At 48.4% G+C, this 19,712-nt stretch overlaps 1 protein-coding gene across 1 annotated transcript in view; it reads right to left on the bottom strand.

Annotated features, from left to right (window-relative positions):
* Positions 1-19,712, bottom strand: part of LOC103773033 (MAM domain-containing glycosylphosphatidylinositol anchor protein 2-like) — a gene marked incomplete at both ends in the record, with an annotated part of 91,787 nt that overhangs the window by 36,155 nt on the left and 35,920 nt on the right. Inside the window, 1 exon segment of the mRNA XM_008940384.1 lies at positions 14,349-14,618. Within this exon segment, the coding sequence (XP_008938632.1) occupies positions 14,349-14,618 (270 nt within the window).

Below are 19,712 nucleotides of genomic sequence, written 5' to 3'. Positions count from 1 at the left end.
CCTGCTGAAAAGTTCTCCATTTACCCCGTCCCCTGGTTCTGCTGGCCCACACGTGGTGTGTTTGAGGGACGGACCCACCTGCAGCACTCTCTGCCCTTACAGCCAACGAAGTGTGAAGTTCTTGCCAAAGGCAGAGGCCACGAGCTGCAAATTTCCCTGGATCAGCGAATCAGAGAATCGTTTTGGTTGGAAAAGACCTTCAAGATCATCGAGTCAAACCATCCCCCAGCACTGCCAGGTCCACACTGCCCCGTGTCCCTCACACCACATCTCCACGGCTTGGAAACCCCTCCAGGGGTGGGGACTCCACCACTGCCCTGGGCAGCCTGGCACAGCCCTGGACAACCCTCAAGGGCAAGAAATTGTTCCTCAGCTCCAACACAAACCTAAACCCTAGAGCAACTTGAGGCTGTTTCCTCTTGTCACTTTGTCCTTGGGAGAACTGACCAACACCCACCTTGCTCCAACCTCTTAATCAGGGAGTTGTGGAGAGCCAGAAGGTCTCCCCTGAGCCTCCTGTTCTCCAAGTTCAACAACTCCAGGTCCCTCAGCCACCGAATACTCAGCTTTGTGCTTGCTGACGTTTGTGTCCATCTGCAGCCCACGGCAACAGGAAGATTAAGCAGCAAAACTGCAGATTATTGATTTTAACCTTGAGCAGTTGGACACCACATGAGGTCCACCCTCTGTGCACTCAGCAGAAGTGGCTTGGACTAATTTTTATTGTCCCATTAACATTTTGTTCAGGCTCATGGAGCGATTTTGTTTTAACCTGCTCCTGGTGAACAAGACCAGAATGGCACCTGGTCATCTGCCAAGCAGATGTAAAGACCTGCACGTGTCTTGGAGCACCACGGGTAGATTTGGGAGGTCTGGAGAACCCAGTATCCAGTATGTCACTTACTTCTAGGCACCCAGGACTGGCATTTTATTAAGTATGGGCTAATTCTTCCAGATCCAGCTCACTTCCGGGGTCCTGGCAAACTGCTGGAGATGTTGTGTTTCAGTTGCATCCCTTGGGTCAGGCAAGGTTTGACCCAATTGCTATCCCTTCCCAGTGCTCAGCTGTCACTGGCCCCCTGATCTTCCCTTCTCACATGCATGAGAGAATTTGTGTTAACTGCAAAGATCCTCAACTTGTAAAGCCAATGGCCTGCAGAAAAAACAGCAAGGAAAAGACCAAAGGTCTGATCTCAAGTTCACCACAGTCAATGATGGTCCTTCCATGGCTTCTATGTGGATCAAGCCCTTCATTTGGATCAAGCCCTTTGCCATGACTTGTGCTTCACATGAAAGGATAAAACCAGAAAAAGCATCATGGGAACAGTTTGCTTGGCAAGCGAGCTGCAGGACTCAGCTTTGTTCTCCAGAAACTCCAGTCTGTTAATCCAGACCCAGGCTGCTGGCTTCAAAAGCCTGAGCAGCCAGTCTCCCCATCACTGCTGTGATCTCTGGCCCCAAAGATGATTGCTGGAATGATTCACTGGTTCTTGAGAGGAAGATGTACAGCAGGCAGAGGGTAAAGTCAGTCAACTCATCACCACCTCTTGCTTCAATCACCTCAGATCACTCATCTCCCAGAGCCTTCCAGATGGGGAAAGCAATCCTGCTTTCACACAACTGCAATTCAGAAGATTCACAGCCCTACAACAAAGATTTCAGATAGTCCCTAAAAGACTCCTGAAGTGTATTTGTAAACCTAACCCTTTTTCCTCATCTGTCAAAGTATCTTGAGGAGCCAACTCTTCCCACCACACGCCTGCAAGTCTTTGCTGCTGTCCAGATTTGGCAGAGGAAAACAACAACCCAACTTCCAGCCCTGTCAAGGGGCAATTCCCTCATTTTCCTTGGAGCTCTGTAGACTTCAGCTTTCTAACACAGCATTTCAGCAGTAAATCAACACAGCAGCTGGTTAAATACACCAGCCTAACATGCAGAATGGATGCATTCAACGTGTGGGGTGCAAGCACCTGCTCTGCTTTGCTGGATTCCATGACTAGCACATGATCTTTATGAAATCATAAGGATCCTATCGTTGAGAAATAAAGGTAAAATCTCTTGTTTCACCCTGCACACGAAAATGTACAGTAGTAAATCAAGTGATGTTTTACTGCAGGAATTTCAGGAATGCTGAATTATTTATGCTCCCCTGGAATAACCTGTTTCATACCTCAAAGAGCAGAGAAAGGCACATTTCAGCTTGTGCCATCCCTCTGCTGCACCGTCCCCGTGAGCTGAGCTTTGCTCTATCACAGTGATACAGGGGAGCAATTGAAAAGTGGCAAGGGCTGGGGCTGGGCTGGCCACCAGAGACGTGACAGATGCTCTCTGTGAACCCCTCTGCCTCCCAAAGGGGAAGGGAAAGGGAATAAGGGAGAGAGAATTATGGGCTGGGAGAGAGAACTAAGACAGCTTGGATGGAAATAATCATCAGGGAATGGAATATACACAAATATTGACAAACCCAGTATGGAAGCCAAGCCCCTGATGGCAATGGTGTCACTGTCACCACTGGTGCTGTGGGGCAGCACTGGGGAAGGCCCAGACTGGACTCAGCACCAGATGGGAACAGGATTCAGGAGCTGGGTTCTGGAACTGGACTCAAGAACACATGGAGCTGGATATAAGCCAGAAAGGACAGAGTCCTCAGACACCAGCCACTGCAGAAGAGCCTTGACCCTCGTGATCCCCCAGCTCCATCATGCCCTACCTGGGCTGGAATCCCTCGCTGGCCAGTTTGGGGTCCCCTCTCCTGGCCGCTCCTCCCTGCAGGTGCCACCTCTTCCTCCCTGCCCCCCAGCGTGGGGCACAAGGCTGAGCAGTGCCCTTGCTCTGCCCAGGAGCCAGCAGCAGCCAGAGCCTTTCTGCCCAGCCCAGCCCTTGGGAGGAGCTCTGCCCATGGAGCGTTGTCCCTGCTGGGAGCAGAGACTGGCTGGGGGAATCTGCTGGGACCCCTCCCAACAGAGGCAACCAACAGAAAAAATCTTAACACCTCCTGATGCTTTCCTAGACACCAGTTTATCAAAACCACCATCCACACAAATGCTCTGGGTTGCTGATTGAGTAATTAGAAGAATTAATGCATGGAACAAAGGGATCTGCTCCAGTCCCACACCTTGGAGACTGTTTTTAGGTGAAAGCCCAGCACAAATGGATGTCTGTGTTACATAAAAAGTCATTCCCAGTGAAGACAGACTCACAGGAATCCTTCTGTGATGTTTCTTTCTTTATTAACGTGTCTACCTGTATCAAATCAACAGAAGCAAGATGAAGTTCCTACCACCAGCTCCTAAGAAACACAAAATCTTTGCTTATTTTGGCCGTGGACAACAAAGTTGCATTGTCTTCAGTATTCTATTGCCTTCAACTACGTTATCAAACAGCCAAGCTGAGGAGAGACAACAACTGTCCAAAACACCTTTCTCACTGCTGAATATCACCCTGTAGTCCACCCAACCTCATTCTGCTACACTAAAACATGTCTTGACATCATTTTGTGTAGGAGGAACACTGAAAACTCAAATTTCCTTTGGCCAACCCACAAAACATTTGAAAGGAAAAGAAGAAAATCAGTGTCACAGTCTTCTGGCCTAATTCTAAACCAGAAGGGCAGAATCTCACTGCACATGACCAAGTTTGGAGGTAGCAGCTCTCCATAATGACGGTTCATCTGCACTGTGACCTATGTACAGCCTGCACATCAATTCTGGACACAGATAGACCTACTCTGAAGCCTCCTGAGATGATCCCCTCTGCTCCTTTCTGATGAATGACCATCGTTCATCATGCCCAGCACTGGCACGGACATGCAACCACTCAAGGAAAACCTCAGTAGCAAACAGGAGATGACATTTATGACCTGGATGCTTTTTAAGGCCTCACTATTCTGCTGTGAACCTCATGGCCACATAGACACCTGATGCAAAGGAATGTCCCAGTTTAGCCTGAAGTCCAAATGTACCTAGATCCAGCCTGGACACGTGCTTCATGCCATACTTAGAACCACAGAATCATTTTGGTTGGAAAAGGCCTTTAAAATCACCAAGTTCAATCACTAACCCAGCCCTGCCAGGTCCCCACTGCCCCGTGTCCCTCACACCACATCTCCACAGCTTGGAAAACCCTCCAGGGGTGGAGACACCACCACTGCCCTGGGCAGCCTGGCACATATCCAAATAATGCTATTTTTTTTCATAGCAGATTTCCAGCAGAAAATGCCCCTGCTGAGCACCCAGGCAACGTGCACCTTGCTTGGGTCATGAGGAGAACATTAAAAATGAGCAAAACCACATCAACATGCACAGAGCTTTTAGGGAGAATGCCCCACCATGGACCACTCTCAAAACTCAAATTTTTAAAATAGATTATTGAAGACACTGTGAGATAACTGTGACAAAATCAGGCTGCCTGAATATTCCCTATAGTCACTTTTCTAACCAAATCAGACCTGGAGTAAAGCCTTGCTTAAAAAAAAAAAGCCACATTTTCAGCATTTTACCAACAGTTCATTTTGCTTCTGTCAACACGGTTTTAGCTGAAAGATTTTTTTTTTCAAACCTTAATTGTTCTTACAGCTCCTGCAAGTTAAGTTGTCAAGCATCTTCTGCTAGAAAAACCTCCTAACTTTTTAATATCAAGTAATTATTTGGCACTTTTAAGACCAGATGCATTCACATTTTCAATTTAAATGCAAATATTGCAGAGAGATTTCAGTTGGTTTTTTTTTTTTTTCCCTCTGTTTTTATAAATGCTTCTAATTTTGAAAGGAAAAAGATTTATTATTGGGGAGATGTCATGTGGCAGGTGTCTGGTTTTACATGTGCTCTAGTTAATTAGCTCCTATTTCTTCCCCTGCTTTGCTGCTGGAGGGATGGGAGGGGTGTATTTCTTTGTAATGAAGATTTCAGTTTCCAAGTTGCTCAGTATATGATCCATTAAATGGGCGAAGCTGAGATCCCAGGGTGTGAAACTCAGCGTGGTTTCTCTTTTAACTGCTTTTAGAAGTAAATATTCCAGAGGAATCAGCGTCATCTGAAGAGCAAAGAGAGGTTCAGAAGAAGTTTTAGTGGGGAAAGGAGCTTGGGAGGTTTCTAGACCAAGCTCCTCTTCAAAGCAGGGCCAGATGTGAGCTCAGACCAGGTTGTTTAGGGCTTCAAAAACTCCAGGGATGGCAACTGCTCAACCTTCTGCTGGTGGTTCCCTGCTTGTGACACCAGGACTCAGAGGATCATAGAATTATTTTGGTTGGAAAAGACCTTCAAGACCATGGAGTCTGAGATCACCAAGTCCAACCACCCCCCCAGCACTGCCAGGGAATAACCTGTGCCCCTCATACCACATCTCCATGGCTTGGGAACCCCTCCAGGGGTGGGGACTCCACCACTGCCCTGAGCAGCCTGGCACAGCCCTGGGCAACCTTCCAGGGCAAGAAATTGTTCCTCAGGGCCAACCTCAACCTCCCCTGGGGCAGCTTGAGGCTGTTTCCTCTTGTCACACCAGCATAAAGGTGATTTTGTGACAGGGACCAGCCCCATCTGCCTGATGGATGGCTGTTCTCATCTCTCATTTGAAGGAGTTGTAGATGATGACTCAAAAGCATCAGGATGGGCACATGAGGGTGAAAATCATAGAATCATAGAATCATTTAGGTTGGAAGGGACCTACGAGATCATCAAGTCCAACCACCGAGCCACCAGGGCTCCAAAGTCCTCTGCCAAAACAGATCAGAATCTGTCAGGGTTGGAACTGGTGGTGACCAACTGACAGCTTGCACTTAACACTGTTTGAAACCCCAAAGAGAATCCCAGACTGGGTTGGGTGGGAAGGGACCTTCCAAGGTCACCCAGTCCAACCCCTGCCCTGAGCAGGGACATCTGCAGCTAGAGCAGGTTGCTCAGAGCCCCGGCCAACCTCACCTGGGATGGTTCCAGGGATGGGGCAGCGACCACCTCTCTGGGCAGCCTGGGGCAGGGGCTCACCACCCTCAGCATCCAAAATTTCTTCATTATATCTCACCTCAATCTCCCCTCTTTTAGTTTCAAGCCATTACCTCTTGTTCTGTCACAATAGGCCCTGCTGAAAAGACTGTCACTGTCTTTCCTACAGGTCTCCTTTAAGGGGCTCACCGCCCTCAGCAGCCAAAATCCCTTCCTTCTCTCTAGTCTAAATGTCCCTCTTTTAGTGTAAACCCATCACCCCTTGTCCTGAAAGAGGAATAAAACCCAAATATTCACTATGCTACAAAATCCTCCTGCTGCTGCTGCTGTCCAGGCCACAGTGCTGTGTGGAGTCTCCATCCCACCAAGTGCCCATCTCTTGAGCTTCACGAGCCCTGTCACAAGCCAGAGAAGATTTGGGTTATAAATTAAACCATTCAGAGGAGCTGACACAATCCCCAGATGGCTGTGCACTTGTCAAACAACTGATAAACCCTCTGAGCATTACAGCTGGGGCTTTTCTGGGGCCAGTGCCTTGGCTGAGTTTAATTCTTGTGCCAAAGCTGCCAAAAAACAACAAAAAAAAAAAAAAAACAAAAAAAAACAACAAAAAACAACACCTAGGAAATAAGCCTTGCTGAGTTCTCCTGGATGCCCCAAAGTAATATATTGTAGATTTTCTCTCCTCTTTCCCCACGGACTGCAAAGGAAACTCAACACAGAGTATTTGCCTCCCTGCCAAAAGCTGGAGCAAAGCCCCAGTTTCCCAGGCTCCCACCCTGGACTGTCCCCATCTCCTGCTTCTTGTGTGGCTCCAGAGCTTTGTTCCACTGCAGGATGTCGTTAGAGCCTGGACTTCTTCCAGCCTGGGATGCATTCCCCTTCAGCAGTTTGGGTTTTATTCCACACTTCAATGCCTCCTAAAATGAATCAGGATCCTATAAAACTTTCCAAAAGGATTTGTCAAGCTGGGCAGAGATCTACCAATCCCATTCACAGTTCCCTGGTGCAAGACAAGTACCAAAAAACCACATTTCAAGGTCATCAAAAGTATCTTGGTAACATCAGAACGAAACACTGTGCCCTGTTCTTCCTCATCTCTCAATCTCCCTTCAAGATGAAGCAAAACTTTGAAAAACTCTTTATTTTTTGGTGCCAACATGACCATGTTGTTTAAACCACACAGACCTCACCATGTATTAATCAGCCAAGGTCTAATACAATATTAAACCATGACACCACACTCCTCCCCAAAATCTTGTCATGAATTAGTAGTCAATAATTATTAACAAACCTAAAATAAGGATTTTTTCTTCCTTGCCCTGGTGAAGAAAGAACCTACCTGAAGCAGCCACCACACAAGGGTCAGAAGGAAAGAGATCAAATGGAAAAGGACCTCTTGAAACCCCTTCTGGGAGGGGCCACGTGATGTTTTTAGCAGAGCAGAAAACTTATTTTAAAAAAAAAGAAATTCCTGCACACAAAAATGCTGAAAAGTCCTAAAGAAAGGGCAGGGAACGATCTATAGTTTTCTATGGAACTGTTTTATGGACTCATCCCTGGTACACTCAGCCTGGGACTGCTACTGCAGATAATAAAAATAAATAGACTTATTAAACTCTGAAGCACAATTTTTTTTCCACGTTCATTCTCAGAGCTGTAAACTTTTAGGATGGTGGATTGGCAACTGCTGACTGTGGCAACACGCTTGGATGTGCTCTAAGATCAAGTTTTCCAGGCTCAGATCTTGTCTGGTTGAAATCCTACTGGCAGGGAGCATCTTTTGGTGGAAGGATCAGAATTGGTTGGCTTTTGGTTTTGAGACTAAACCATGCTTAAAAACCTGGGGGAGACCCTGGGGAGATGCCTGCAGCAGTGCTGGATCCCACGGGTGAGCCAGGAGGGCTGGAACTGGGTGAGGGACCAGGCTTGTGCCCAGCCTCCAATTTACAGACCCAACCTTCATCCTCATCCTCCACAGGAGCCTCCTCCAAAGCCCATCTCCAAATATTTTTAAAGGTCCATTCCTTTTGAAAGGTCCAAAATGCCCCAGCAGAGGAAGGTGGTTTGTCACGTCCAAGAAGACACAGCAAGATGGCAAACCCACCACAGGCACCTTGTGGTGCCACGGGGAGAGGATCTCAACGTCAAGAGCAGGGAGCTATGGGAGAAGACTCCTGGGAAGAGCTGGGAGGATGCTGGAAGAAAGCTATCAAAATTCATGGTGGAGTCATGAAAAAAAAGATTATCCAGGAGATGAGATGAAGTGGATGCCTGGGATAAAGACAGCAGGATTCAGTGACCCAGCAGAGCCTTCCAGAACAGAAATTTCAAAACATTTCTCATGAAATCACTCTTGCTGATCTCTCATTCTTGATGATCATCTCAAGATGAACCAATCTTGATGATTCTGTGTGTCAGATGGCCACATCTCTTGGCCACTGGCCAGCATCCAGCTGCCACAGTGACCTGCTGGGTGATGACTGTCACGGGTGCTGCCAAAGCCTAATTTCCACCTTCTAGATAAGACTTGTGAGCCTCATGTCTGCCCTGGCACTTGGCATCAGCCCCTTTCAATTAACAGCACTGGAGGATCTTCAAGGGGTGACAGCAGAGGGGCTGACAACCAACCAACCACCCAGACAAGCTTGTTTACACCCTTTCCTTCATGAAACTGCCATAAACCAACGAGGGAAATTCCTAAGAAAAAATCCTAGGCTAAATAAAACCACTGCAGGAAAGCAGAAGGGTGAGAAGTCTGAGTTTGGACATCAGTGATAGCAGATTATAGGATTATTATCTTTTTAATCTATCACAAAGGGACCAAAAATTTAATTTATTTCACAATCAGCATCTTTTACCTTTCTTTTTATTTTTTTTAGCAGCCATTTCTACACACTTCACATCCAGTTTTTAAAGACATAATGGACTGGGTACCTCCAGCCATCTCAGCCTCTAAAATGCATTTCCCTGGAGTGCTTTTTGTTCAGCAAAAGCTTTTGTGCTAATGTTGAGCACAGGTCATTATTTTATATCTCAACTGACAGGGAACCCCACCCCTCTGAAAAATTAACTCCTTCCCAGAAGGGGAAAGTCACAGAGTCAACGGGCATGGAAAAAATGAGTCTTTGCAGATAAAATGGGAGAGACACAGTTGGATCTACTTAAAGAAGGGAAGAAAAGTCGCTGATGAGGCAACAAATCCAAGCTGGTGCACGTTGACACCCTCCCAAATTGTGCCACCATGCCACTTTAAGATCTGTAAAACATTCCCTTGGTTCCACCTGTTTCCCAATCTGATGGACAGGTTGTCCTTCAAAGGTGCCACCCAGTAGCTCTGCTCTCTAAGTGGATGGAGGAGCCACCTTACACCCTTCATCACCAAAAGCTGGTGATTATTCCTTGACATCATGTCAGCTACAGAGAGATTTTATTCTCATTTTCCCCTTTATGGCACCTTTGGAGTATTTGTTGTTCCACGCTCTCCTAATTCTGAGTATCCAGTTTGAGTCCTGTTGAAAATGTGTAATTTTCCAGAAGCTGGAGATATGTGATTATCTTGATTCCTGCCTCTTTTGACATTTCCAATTGTCACCCCAAAGCTGTGTGGCATTGTGATTATCACCCTTTTCTGTAGGATCTGAAGGATTACAAGGCCAGTATTAGCATTTCTCTAGTGCCTTTTGCTTCCCTCTCCAGGGAGGAATTGAAGAGACAGTTTGAAATGATTAAAATAGCCTCCAACAGCCAACTCTTAAAAGATCCTCGGCGTAGAAGAACCAACAACTGGGTTTGGGTTGGAAGGGACCTTTAAATGTCACCACGTCCAACCCCCCTGCACTGAGCACTAGAGAAGGTTGCTTAGGGTTTCCTGGGAGGTGGGATAAGCTGGATGGTCATCTTCCCATCCTCAGTGCAGGGGAAGGTTGGACTAGATGACTTTTAAAGGTCCCTTCCAACCCAAACCAGTCTGTGATTTTATGATTCTAACTAACAAAATGTCCACAGGAAGACTGATCATCATCTGCCTCCAGTTGAGACCAACAAGGGCAAAATCAGGATGAAAGCCAATCAAGAGAAACATTTTGGGTGGGAAGGAGCTCTGAAAGAAGCCTGACAGATCTTCCCCATCTGGACCTTTATGACAAATTATTTCCAGTGCATCAGAACAACACTTTTCCACTCTGAAAAGTCAGAATAACAGAACCTCCTTCAAGCAAGCACAGCAAAGCACATCAGGCATGGGACTCGTTGAGGACTTTGTTTATCCAGAGGAGTTGTGTTGGATTTGCTCCTTGAGAGAGCTTCTTTTTTTTTTCATCTATAATTGAAGGATGAAAATATCCAGTTTTTACTAGAATGAGAGAAGTCAAGTTTTCCTTCGAGCTTCCTCTGCTTTCTAATGGTTTTACCCAGAAATATGTCAAGGGAAGCTACTTCTAATCATCAGCCTGAGAGCAGGAGGTGAAGATGCCACTGATGAGAACACCCACCAATACTCAAATGCTGGCACACTTGCAATCATTTAAAGAACCCATTAATCTAACAAAAATACTTAGAAAAGAAACTTTCCTAATGAGGATTGGTGAGCAGCCAGCTTTGCTGCAAGGAGAGCACAGTCCTGTTTTCTCTGCTTTGACCCAAGACACCTCGATGGACCACGATGTCTTTGATGGAGTGAAATATTCTCCAATTACTTTGGGGACAGTTAAGCCACTCGTTAAACCAGATGGACTTCAGAGGTGTTCTCACCAAGATTTGGACAGGTAAACCAGCACGTGGCCACGGATTTGTCTCTGGTGAGCTCCTGTTCCAAGCAAAGGGAGGAAATGAAAAGATGTTGCACTTGGCCTGGACCTTTTCAGGAAGGCCACCGTGGTACTCAAAACAGTTTATCATCTCAATAAAACTTTGATTAATGATATCTGATGGATGAAAGGCAAAAACACAAGAACCCAGCAGAATGGAGACAACAGGAGCAGAGTTTGCAGCTTACAACTTGCTTAAGAAAGGGGTTTAATTTAACTGCTTCAGGAATCCCAGCGTGGTGGGGTTGGAAAGAACCTCTGAAGATCTTCTCATCCAACTCTCCTGCTCCAGCAGGGTTCCCAGGATCACATCCATGTGGGTTTGGGATCTCTCCAGAGCAGGAGACTCCACAACCTCTCTGGGCAGCTGCTCCAGTCTTGGCCACCCTCACATCAAAGCCTTTTTTCCTTAGGTCTCCTTCAGGAGACACCATATGTTGTTTTGCAAGGGACGGGTGTTCATCCAAACCAACAGGCAAGCACCCAGCTTGGGTTTGTTGGAAGGATTTACAATTCCTTTGAAGTTATCCAGGCCAAAAGAGGAAAAAAAAACCACCAAAATAATAATCCAAAGATGGGTCTGGCTAAAGTGGCTTCCTCACCACAGCAGCAGCTTTAGTCTGTTTTCTATTTTCAGGACCAAACGTCTCCTTCCGTGCCAGCGCTCACTGGAAGGGGAGGAAATCAAGGAAAAGTGGAAAAAAACCAGCCTAATAAATGCTTATGCATATTAGAAGCCTTCCAGATAAATCCAGGGTGCTAATAAATGGAAGGCAATGCCCTGAGAGCTGAGCAGAGAGCATCTGTTACTAGCTGGTTACACCCTGGAGAAGCAGAGAAGACGTTTTCAGGGCACTTCCACGCGGGGATATTTTGTACCATCCCTCAGGTAGGTCACTTGTATCCCCCCAGATCATCCCATCTGGGCCTCTTGCCATTTCCCTGTATTTATCCCCAATTTTTTAAGGGTTTCAGGAAGGATTGATAAAGGAGGACAGAGTTGAGCTGAACACTCCTTGGTGTCACCTCAATGCCTGAACCTCCTCTTCCAACACATCCACATCCATCCCCTCTATTCCTCATAGAGCCACCAATTCTGCCTTTCCCAAAGGATGAGTTCCTGTGGCTGTTCATTTCCTTACTTTCATTCCTTTCTTTTTTGAAGGATTCTCCCTGGACTTAGATCATTTTGTTGTTAAAGATGTGATGGGATTTGAGACCATCCACAACGGGTTTGAAGTCAGGTGTGGTTGGTGCTCAGACTTGGGCAGCCAGCCACAAAAACAGGAAAACATCCAGAAAAACCCTAAATGAAGAGCTGCTGAAGCATCATCCATGGACTGAAGCACATAAAATAAAAGACACAGGGAAATTTAGTGAAGTTTAAAGGCACCAAATTTCATCTGAGCCTTGATGATGCTTTGAGACAACTGGACACTTCTTCCTGGGTAAGATTAGGGGATTATTGTCTAATCCTGGGGCTGGTAGTCCATCTAACAGCAGATGTGAACTCCAAAGGCTTCTCCTGCAAGGCTCAGGTGCTATTTCAAGTAAATATTCCTTTCTCCTCAGCTGCTGTGTGGAAACCCTGGTACACAGCAACAAAAAAAAAGATGGGATGGGGAGAAGCAAAAACGCTACAAAAAACCCACATCCGCCAAGTAAAACCAGAACTCTGAGACAAATTTCCCCCACATTTCACTCCTGAAATCACTGCTTTTAGTAAAGATAAATCAAAGAAGAGTGGAGTAGAGATTTTTTTGGGTCTACAGGGGAGTTCTGCCCCTTTAATAGAAATAATAAGGGGAAAACCATGGCAGGCACTGGAGCTAGGAGGGAGCTGTGCCTTATTTCTTCCATGGGTTGTTCCTCGTTGAAGTCCCTTCTCAGAATTACCAGGGCCACAGCAGAGAGGGAAAAACAAGAAAAAAAAAAGTCATCTAAATGGTTTTATGCTCTTTTGCCCAACGTCTCACAGCTCCTAGGCATGGCCTTCTATAAATAAAAATTGGGGGGCGTATTATTATTATTAGGCTGTGACTCATGGAATTTGTGTCTGCAGGGAGCTAGGGACCTTGGCTTTCCCCCTGGGCTCTCCAGTGCTGTCTGCTGGGTCAGTTAAAACATCCAGGTCTCTTTTCACACCAAGACTTTCCTCATCCTGAGGGTGTTTCCCTCACCACCATAAATCACAGCAGATTAGTGTGGATGCCACGAGCCTGGAACAAGTCTCCTTCTGCCTCCTGACATCACCACCCCGAAGCCAAACGTCCAAAATCCAAAGGGAAACCCAAGATTGGACACAAACCTCTGGATATCTCTTGACAAACTCCTCCCTGACCCCCAGAGCAGAAATAGCTTCTCGTCCCTCCTCCTGCTGGAGAAGATGATGTGTTGGGCAACCAGAAGTGAAGAGGGGTTATGGCTCTCATCAGCTATTCCCACCACTTGCTCCTGAGGGTGATTCATCACAGGCCATTATTTCAAGTTCCTATGGTGTGGGAGTTTCTGTTTCACCACCACTCACAGATTAGATGATAGGAAGTGAGTTTCAGATGAACTGCTGGGTTCAGGTAGATTAATCCACTCTGATGATGCCCATCAGCCAACAGAACTCCTCCTTCAAACCAACTGCCCGTGTCCCTGGGGGTAGCCAGAAGGTGACAAACCCCCGAGGGAGAGTTCCACGTCACCAGGCTGTGGATGTTCTGCAAGCAGTCTCCTCCTCCTTCTGGCCAGGACAGATATTTATCCTGCTATTTAGAGCGACTAAAGGCCAGGTGCTGATCTGAAGCTCCTGCCAGAGCAGCGGTGGTCTGGGGGCAGCAGATCCACAGCCTGCATTGCAATAACAGGCTCAGCTGATGAGGAGGAAGGAAGGGTGAAGCAGGTGGTAGCATCTCCAGGAGCTCAGGGTGCCACGTGCACGGAACCAGCACAGGCAACGTCCAGAAGATCTGGTGTCCTTTGGTGATCAGCTGTCTCCAGTCTGGACAGGAGAGCTGCTGCATCCTCACAACACAAAGGGGCAACCACATCACCCCTGGGCCAGCTCAGGGCTCTGAGCCCAGCACAAGGGGCCACCAGCCATGTCGAGCCAACATGAGCTCATGGAAGAGAAACATGGAATGGGTTGGGTGGGAAGGGACCTTCCCACCTTTCAAGGTCATCCCCAACTAGAGCAGCTTGCTCAGAGCCCCGGCCAACCTCACCTGGAAGGGTTCCAGGGATGGGGCAGCCACCACCTCTCTGGGCAACCTGGGCCAGGGGCTCACCACCCTCAGCATCCAAAATTTCTCCCCTTTATATAGTCTGAATGTCCACTTCCGGTTTTAATCCATCACCCCTCATCCTGTCAGAATAGCTCCTGCTAAAAACTGTCCCTGGCTCTCCTGTAGGCCCCTTTAAGTCCTGTCAGGCCACCAGAAGGTCTCCTCTTCTCTTCTCCAGGGTGAACAAGCCCAACCCTCTCATCCATTATTAGAAACAATCAGAAATACTTTTGGAAACCCAGGACACCACAGTGTGAACACTTCTACCCCACCAGCTTAGGAGTCAATCAGTCTTCCAAGACAAAGGCCGAGAGTTTCCCAGCTCCACTCACCTCTCACGATGATGTTGGTGGACTTCTTTGCAGGATTCCCAACGTTGTTATTGGCGATGCAACTGTAGGTGCCAGCATCTTCTGAGGTGATGGCAGGGATAGTCAGCGTGCCACCGTTGAGGACTGTCTTCTCGGGCAGGGTGCCTGCAGACCTCACCCACGTCAGGCTGGGGGCTGGCTCCCCTCCTGTTGTCACACAGACTAAGGTGATGGCCTCTCCAGGGTTCACCACTATCGGGTCATCCACAAGAAGCTTGATTGAAGGGGATGCTGCAAAACAGAAGGGGAAAAGGGAGGTGAAGTGGGGCAACATCTGTGCTGCTGCTCAGCCCCAGCAAGCACGCTCAAGCCAACTGAGGTCAGCAAAGTCGCAATGAGGGCTCTTCACACAACTGTGTGTCCTCTGAGAAGGGTGGTCCCCACCCTGCTGCCCCCCCTGGCACCACATTTCTTATCCTGCTCACTCATCATCTTTGACCTTGCTGTGAGGCTGCAGATGAGGATTTCTGCATGGCCAACCCTGTGGCCGTGCCTGGGGAGTGATACATGGGATGGGTGCCAGCACGCTGGATTTTAAACCCTGGAGAAAGGAATCAGCTACAGTCTTCCTCTTTGGCACAGAAAGCACGTTCTTGTCTTCATGTCAGACCCTACCCATTGAAAACCAGCCCTCTTAATCCACCCACCTCCCCCAGGAGTTCCTGGGGACTCATAGAGTTTGAGTTGGGTCTGTTGAACCAGGAAGAGTCAACTCCCTTGGGACAACATCTTGCACACAGGAAAAATGAAAGAAGAACCCAGCACAGATGCTTTTTCCCTTGCCTGGGCTGTGCAACCTGGAACAGACAGTGGTGGCCACAGCTCCATCTCCTCAGACATGTGGGAGAGGTGCAGACTTGGGTCCCTGCTGATGCCCATACAACATCCTTTGTTTGGAGGTCCACCAAGCCATCCCAACTGCCCTGCAGCACAGGCTAATGGAAAGATGCTGCTGCTTCCTTCTTGCCTCTTTTTATCCATGAACTAATTCCATGTGATATAAAAGGAGTAACAGAAAGGCTCAATATGAAGGGACAGGTTGTGGCACTTTGTTTTAGAGGCTGGGACTGGAAACCTCAACGCAAGCTATGGCATCCCCTGTCTTTTGTGTTGAGGGATCCACTTTTGCTGGACTCAGGCTTTGCTTGAAGGTGTACCCCAAATCACATATAAAAAAAATTGGGATGTATCTACATGGATCCTGCAGCAACAGCAACTAAATAATGACTAAATGTAAAATAAAGCTCATGGGTGGAGATAAGGACAGGGAGAGATCCCTCAGCAATGATGGTCATGGGCAAAAGAGTCTTGACTTGGGGAAAATTAATTTACATTATTACCAATCAAATCAGAGGAGGGTAATGAGAAATAAAATCAAAGCTTAAAGCCCCTTCCCCCCACCCCTCCCTGCTGCTCAGGCTGAACTTCACCCTGATTTCTCCACCTCCTCCCCCCAGGCAATGTAGGGGGATGGTGGGGAGCTGAGGTTGTGGTCTGTACATCACATGTTGTTTCCTTCCTCCTCAGGGGGAGGACTCCTCACACTCCTCCTCTGCTCCAGTGTGAGGTCCCTTCAGACCTTCATGAGCTTCTCCAATGGGAGTCCTTCCCATCCGCTTCAGTTCTTCACGAACTGCTCCAGCATGGGTCCCTTCCATGGGGTGGACTCCTTCAGGAGCAGACTGCCCTGGTGTGGTTCTGCTGTGTGGGCACAAGTCCTGCCAGCAGACCTGCTCCAGCATGGGCTCCTCTCTCCACAGCTCCTGCCAGGAGCCTGCCCCTGCATGGGCTTCCCACAGGGTCACAGCCTCCTCTGGGCATACACCTGCTCCAGCACAGGGTCTTCCATGGCCTGCAGGGGGTTACCTGCCCCACCATCACCTCCATGGATGCAGGGGGTTACCTGCCCCACCATCACCTCCATGGGCTGCAGGGGGTTATCTGCCCCACCACCACCTCCACGGGCTGCAGGGGGGTATCAGCCCCACCATCACCTCCATGGGCTGCAGGAGGCCAGGCTGCCTCACCGTGGTCCTCACCTTGGGCTGGGGGGGAATCTCTGCTCCAGCACTTGGAGCATCTCCTCCCACACCTTCTTTACCAATCCTGATATCTGCAGAGCTCTTCCTCTCACATATTCTCACTCCTCTCTTCTGGCTCCTGTCATGCTGCAGGACTTTCTCCTCTTAAATACGTTATCCTAGAGGTGCTGCCACCACTGTTGATGGGCTTGGCCTTGGCCAGCAGCTGGTCCATCCTGGAGCTGGCTGGCACTGGCTCTATCAAACACGAGGGAAGCTTCTGGAAGCTTGTCAGAGAAGCCACCCCTGTAGCACCCTTCAGTTCCAAAATCTTGCCACGCAAACCCAACAGAGATACAGTCTCGTGTATTCTGCTTCACATGTGAATCTGGTTTCCTCATGAAAGGAATACACAGAACTCACTGAAGGCAGACACAAAACAACCATAAAATGAGTTTTCTTTAGGTGGAGTTCACCCAGGAGGAACCTTTCCCTGAATTCAGAACCTGGAGCACTCAAATGGGAAGATCTTCATTCATACCTGACCTAGCACAGAGAGAAGAGCCAACCTCCACCCAGGGAAGCTCTTCAAGAAGCAGGAAAGCAGAGGTCTACAAGCACAGTCTCCACCTCCAGCTCCTCCTGGCTTGGGACCCCGCTGATCCCTCTCATCATACGTCCCTGGGTTCATGCGACCAACTGAAAGGTGAAGAAACTGGGTGTACAGGTAAAACTACAGACAGAAACCAAGCCAGCACTGCATCAGTGTCTCTGCCCACGTCCTCTGACCTCACAACCTTCCATCAGCTGAGGGGGCCCTGTTTTGGGATGAGAGGTATGAAACTGGGCAGTATGTTGTGTTTCACATTTAAATAGATTTTGCTTAGGGGAAGGCAGCAGAAGTGGAGCTCCAGGTATTCTCTCTGCAACCAGAACTGAGCTCCAGACCCGTGGGGTAACCACCAAGAGGTAGTAGGACTCAGAGGGCAGGACTCAGCTGCCCCTCCCTCCTCCTGAGTTTAATGTTTTTTCTTGAACATCTCTGGCTCCTTGCCCTCACTAAACATCACACCACGAGACAAGGAACAGGAGAGCCAGGAACAACCCTTCAAACCTCAGAACAAAAGACGAAAACTCCAACGACGCCAACCCAACCTGGTGGTGCTGCTTACCATCATGGCCTGATAATCCTCCAGATGAAAGGGAGCCCTCTGCCACCCTTCAGGGAGGGAGACAAAGACAAAGACAGCTGCTAAAAATGCTGTGGTACATCCCTTTCATCACAGCACTCAAAACACTAAGTACACAAAAATTATGGTTTGCATACAGCAATTTCTCTTTGCTTACAGCACACAGCCCTTAACAACAACCTATCCCACCAGACAAACACAAAAATTCAGCAGCACACTCAGCTACAAGCGTGAAAAGCCCTGATTTAAACCTCAGGGTATTAAAAAATCAGAATGGATGTTCAGGTTTCCAACAAATCCATGTTGGTGCAGAATATAAAGGGTCAAACATCAATTATGAGTAGGATCCACAGCAACGACGAGCTGTCACTGTGATGTTTCTCTGCCTGGGACCCTGCACGCAATCCATACCTCAACACCATGAACCCAAAATATGGAGCTTCTTATTTTCAGCTCTGAGGAGGGACCTGGGCCTACAGCAGCCTTGCCTGAGTCGTTGTCACGTGCACGTTGCCAAATTGTGGCCTAAGAATGGAGAATTTGGAAGTTTTCTATAGTCACTCGGACTTTGTCCTTCCGTTGCTGGAGCACACCCACCAACAGCCCCACACTTGTCCATCTCCAAGAGCATGATCTCCTCTCTCATTGCAGTCAACATGGACCTCTCTCCTCCTTCCAGCCAGGCATGGGAAAGGTGGAAGTCACCAACCCTTGGCTCATCTCCAGTGAAATGCTCAGAGACCTGGGGGTGGCAGGAAAATGGCTTCAGCTCCAAGTTAGAGAGAGCTCGTGGTCAGTTCTCTCTGTCAGCCAGGACCTGGATGTGTAAAGAAATGAGGCTAAACCACAAGTTTAGTCATCTGCTGGAAGGCCTGCATTAATTGACTTGGGTTAATTACAGAGTCGTAGAGCTGTTTTGATTAGAAGAGACTTTTAAGACCATCAAGTCCAACCGTCCCCCAGTACTGCCAGGTCCCCACTGCCCCGTGTCCCTCACACCACATCTCCACGGCTTGGAAACCCCTCCAGGGGTGGGGACTCCACCACTGCCCTGGGCAGCCTGGCACAGCCCTAGGCAACCCTCCAGGGCAAGAAATTTTTTCCCAGGGCCAACCTCAACCTCCCCTGGGGCAACTTGAGGCCCTTTCTTCTTGTCCTGTCACTTGTTCCTTGGGAGCAGAGCCCGACCCCCCCCCTGGCTCCAGGCTCCTGACAGGAGCTGTGCAGAGCCAGAAGGTCTCCCCTGAGCCTCCTTTGCTCCAGGCTCAGCACCCCCAGCTCCCTCAGCTGCTCCTCCCCACACTTGGGCTCTAGACCCTTCTCCAGCAGCTTCATTGCCCTTCTCTGGCCACACTCCAGCCTCTCAAGATCCTTCTTGGAGTGAGGGGCCCAAAACTGACCCCAGGATTTGAGGGGCAGCCTCCCCAGTGCTGAGTCCAGGGGGTTGATCCCTGTCCTGCTCCTGTTGACCACACTAGTGCTGAACCAAGCCAGGCTGTTGGTGGTCTTCTTGGCCTCCTGAGCACACACTGGCTCATCTCCAACCAGCTACCAAATCTCTCTCTCTCTTCCAGATTTTCTGAGCAAACACCCGGTAGAGAAAAGGTTTAGGAGAGAAGGTCTGAGTGAGGGACGTGGAGCTCTCTCTCCTGTGAAGTCTGTCCCTGCTCTCAATGCCAGCAGGAGCTGCTGCCAAAAGGTGATTCCCCTTATCTGCCTCAAGCTATCTTGCAGGAACCCTCCCCTGTGGCATCCCTGCCTCTGCTGACTGCAGACAGAGCCCAAAGATTAGTTTAATCTAGACAGGTAAGATTTAGATGGCAGAAGATGGTTGACATCAATCCTACCCTGAGGAGGAGGTCTTACAAATCCATCACCAGCCTACAGGCAGTGATGGTTCTAACAACCCACTTATGCCAGCCTTGCACTGGTCCCAGGGCTTCACAAAACCCCTCAGAATCTTCCCCTTGCAGAAAATTTTGACTTAATCTTCTCTCTGAAATGGATTTTCTCCTCCCTTTTATTTATTTGCAAACTTTGGGGGCTAAACACCACACCCAGGGTAAATCTGAACCATGTAACTCATCACCACCCTGGTTTTTTTATTGCCTGGG

Source organism: Merops nubicus, unplaced genomic scaffold, assembly GCF_000691845.1.
Source record: "Merops nubicus isolate BGI_N331 unplaced genomic scaffold, ASM69184v1 scaffold1575, whole genome shotgun sequence".
Taxonomy (NCBI): Eukaryota; Metazoa; Chordata; class Aves; order Coraciiformes; family Meropidae; genus Merops; species Merops nubicus.
The sequence above is the reverse complement of the archived record's forward strand: the minus strand, read 5'-3'. Positions and strand labels throughout refer to the sequence as shown.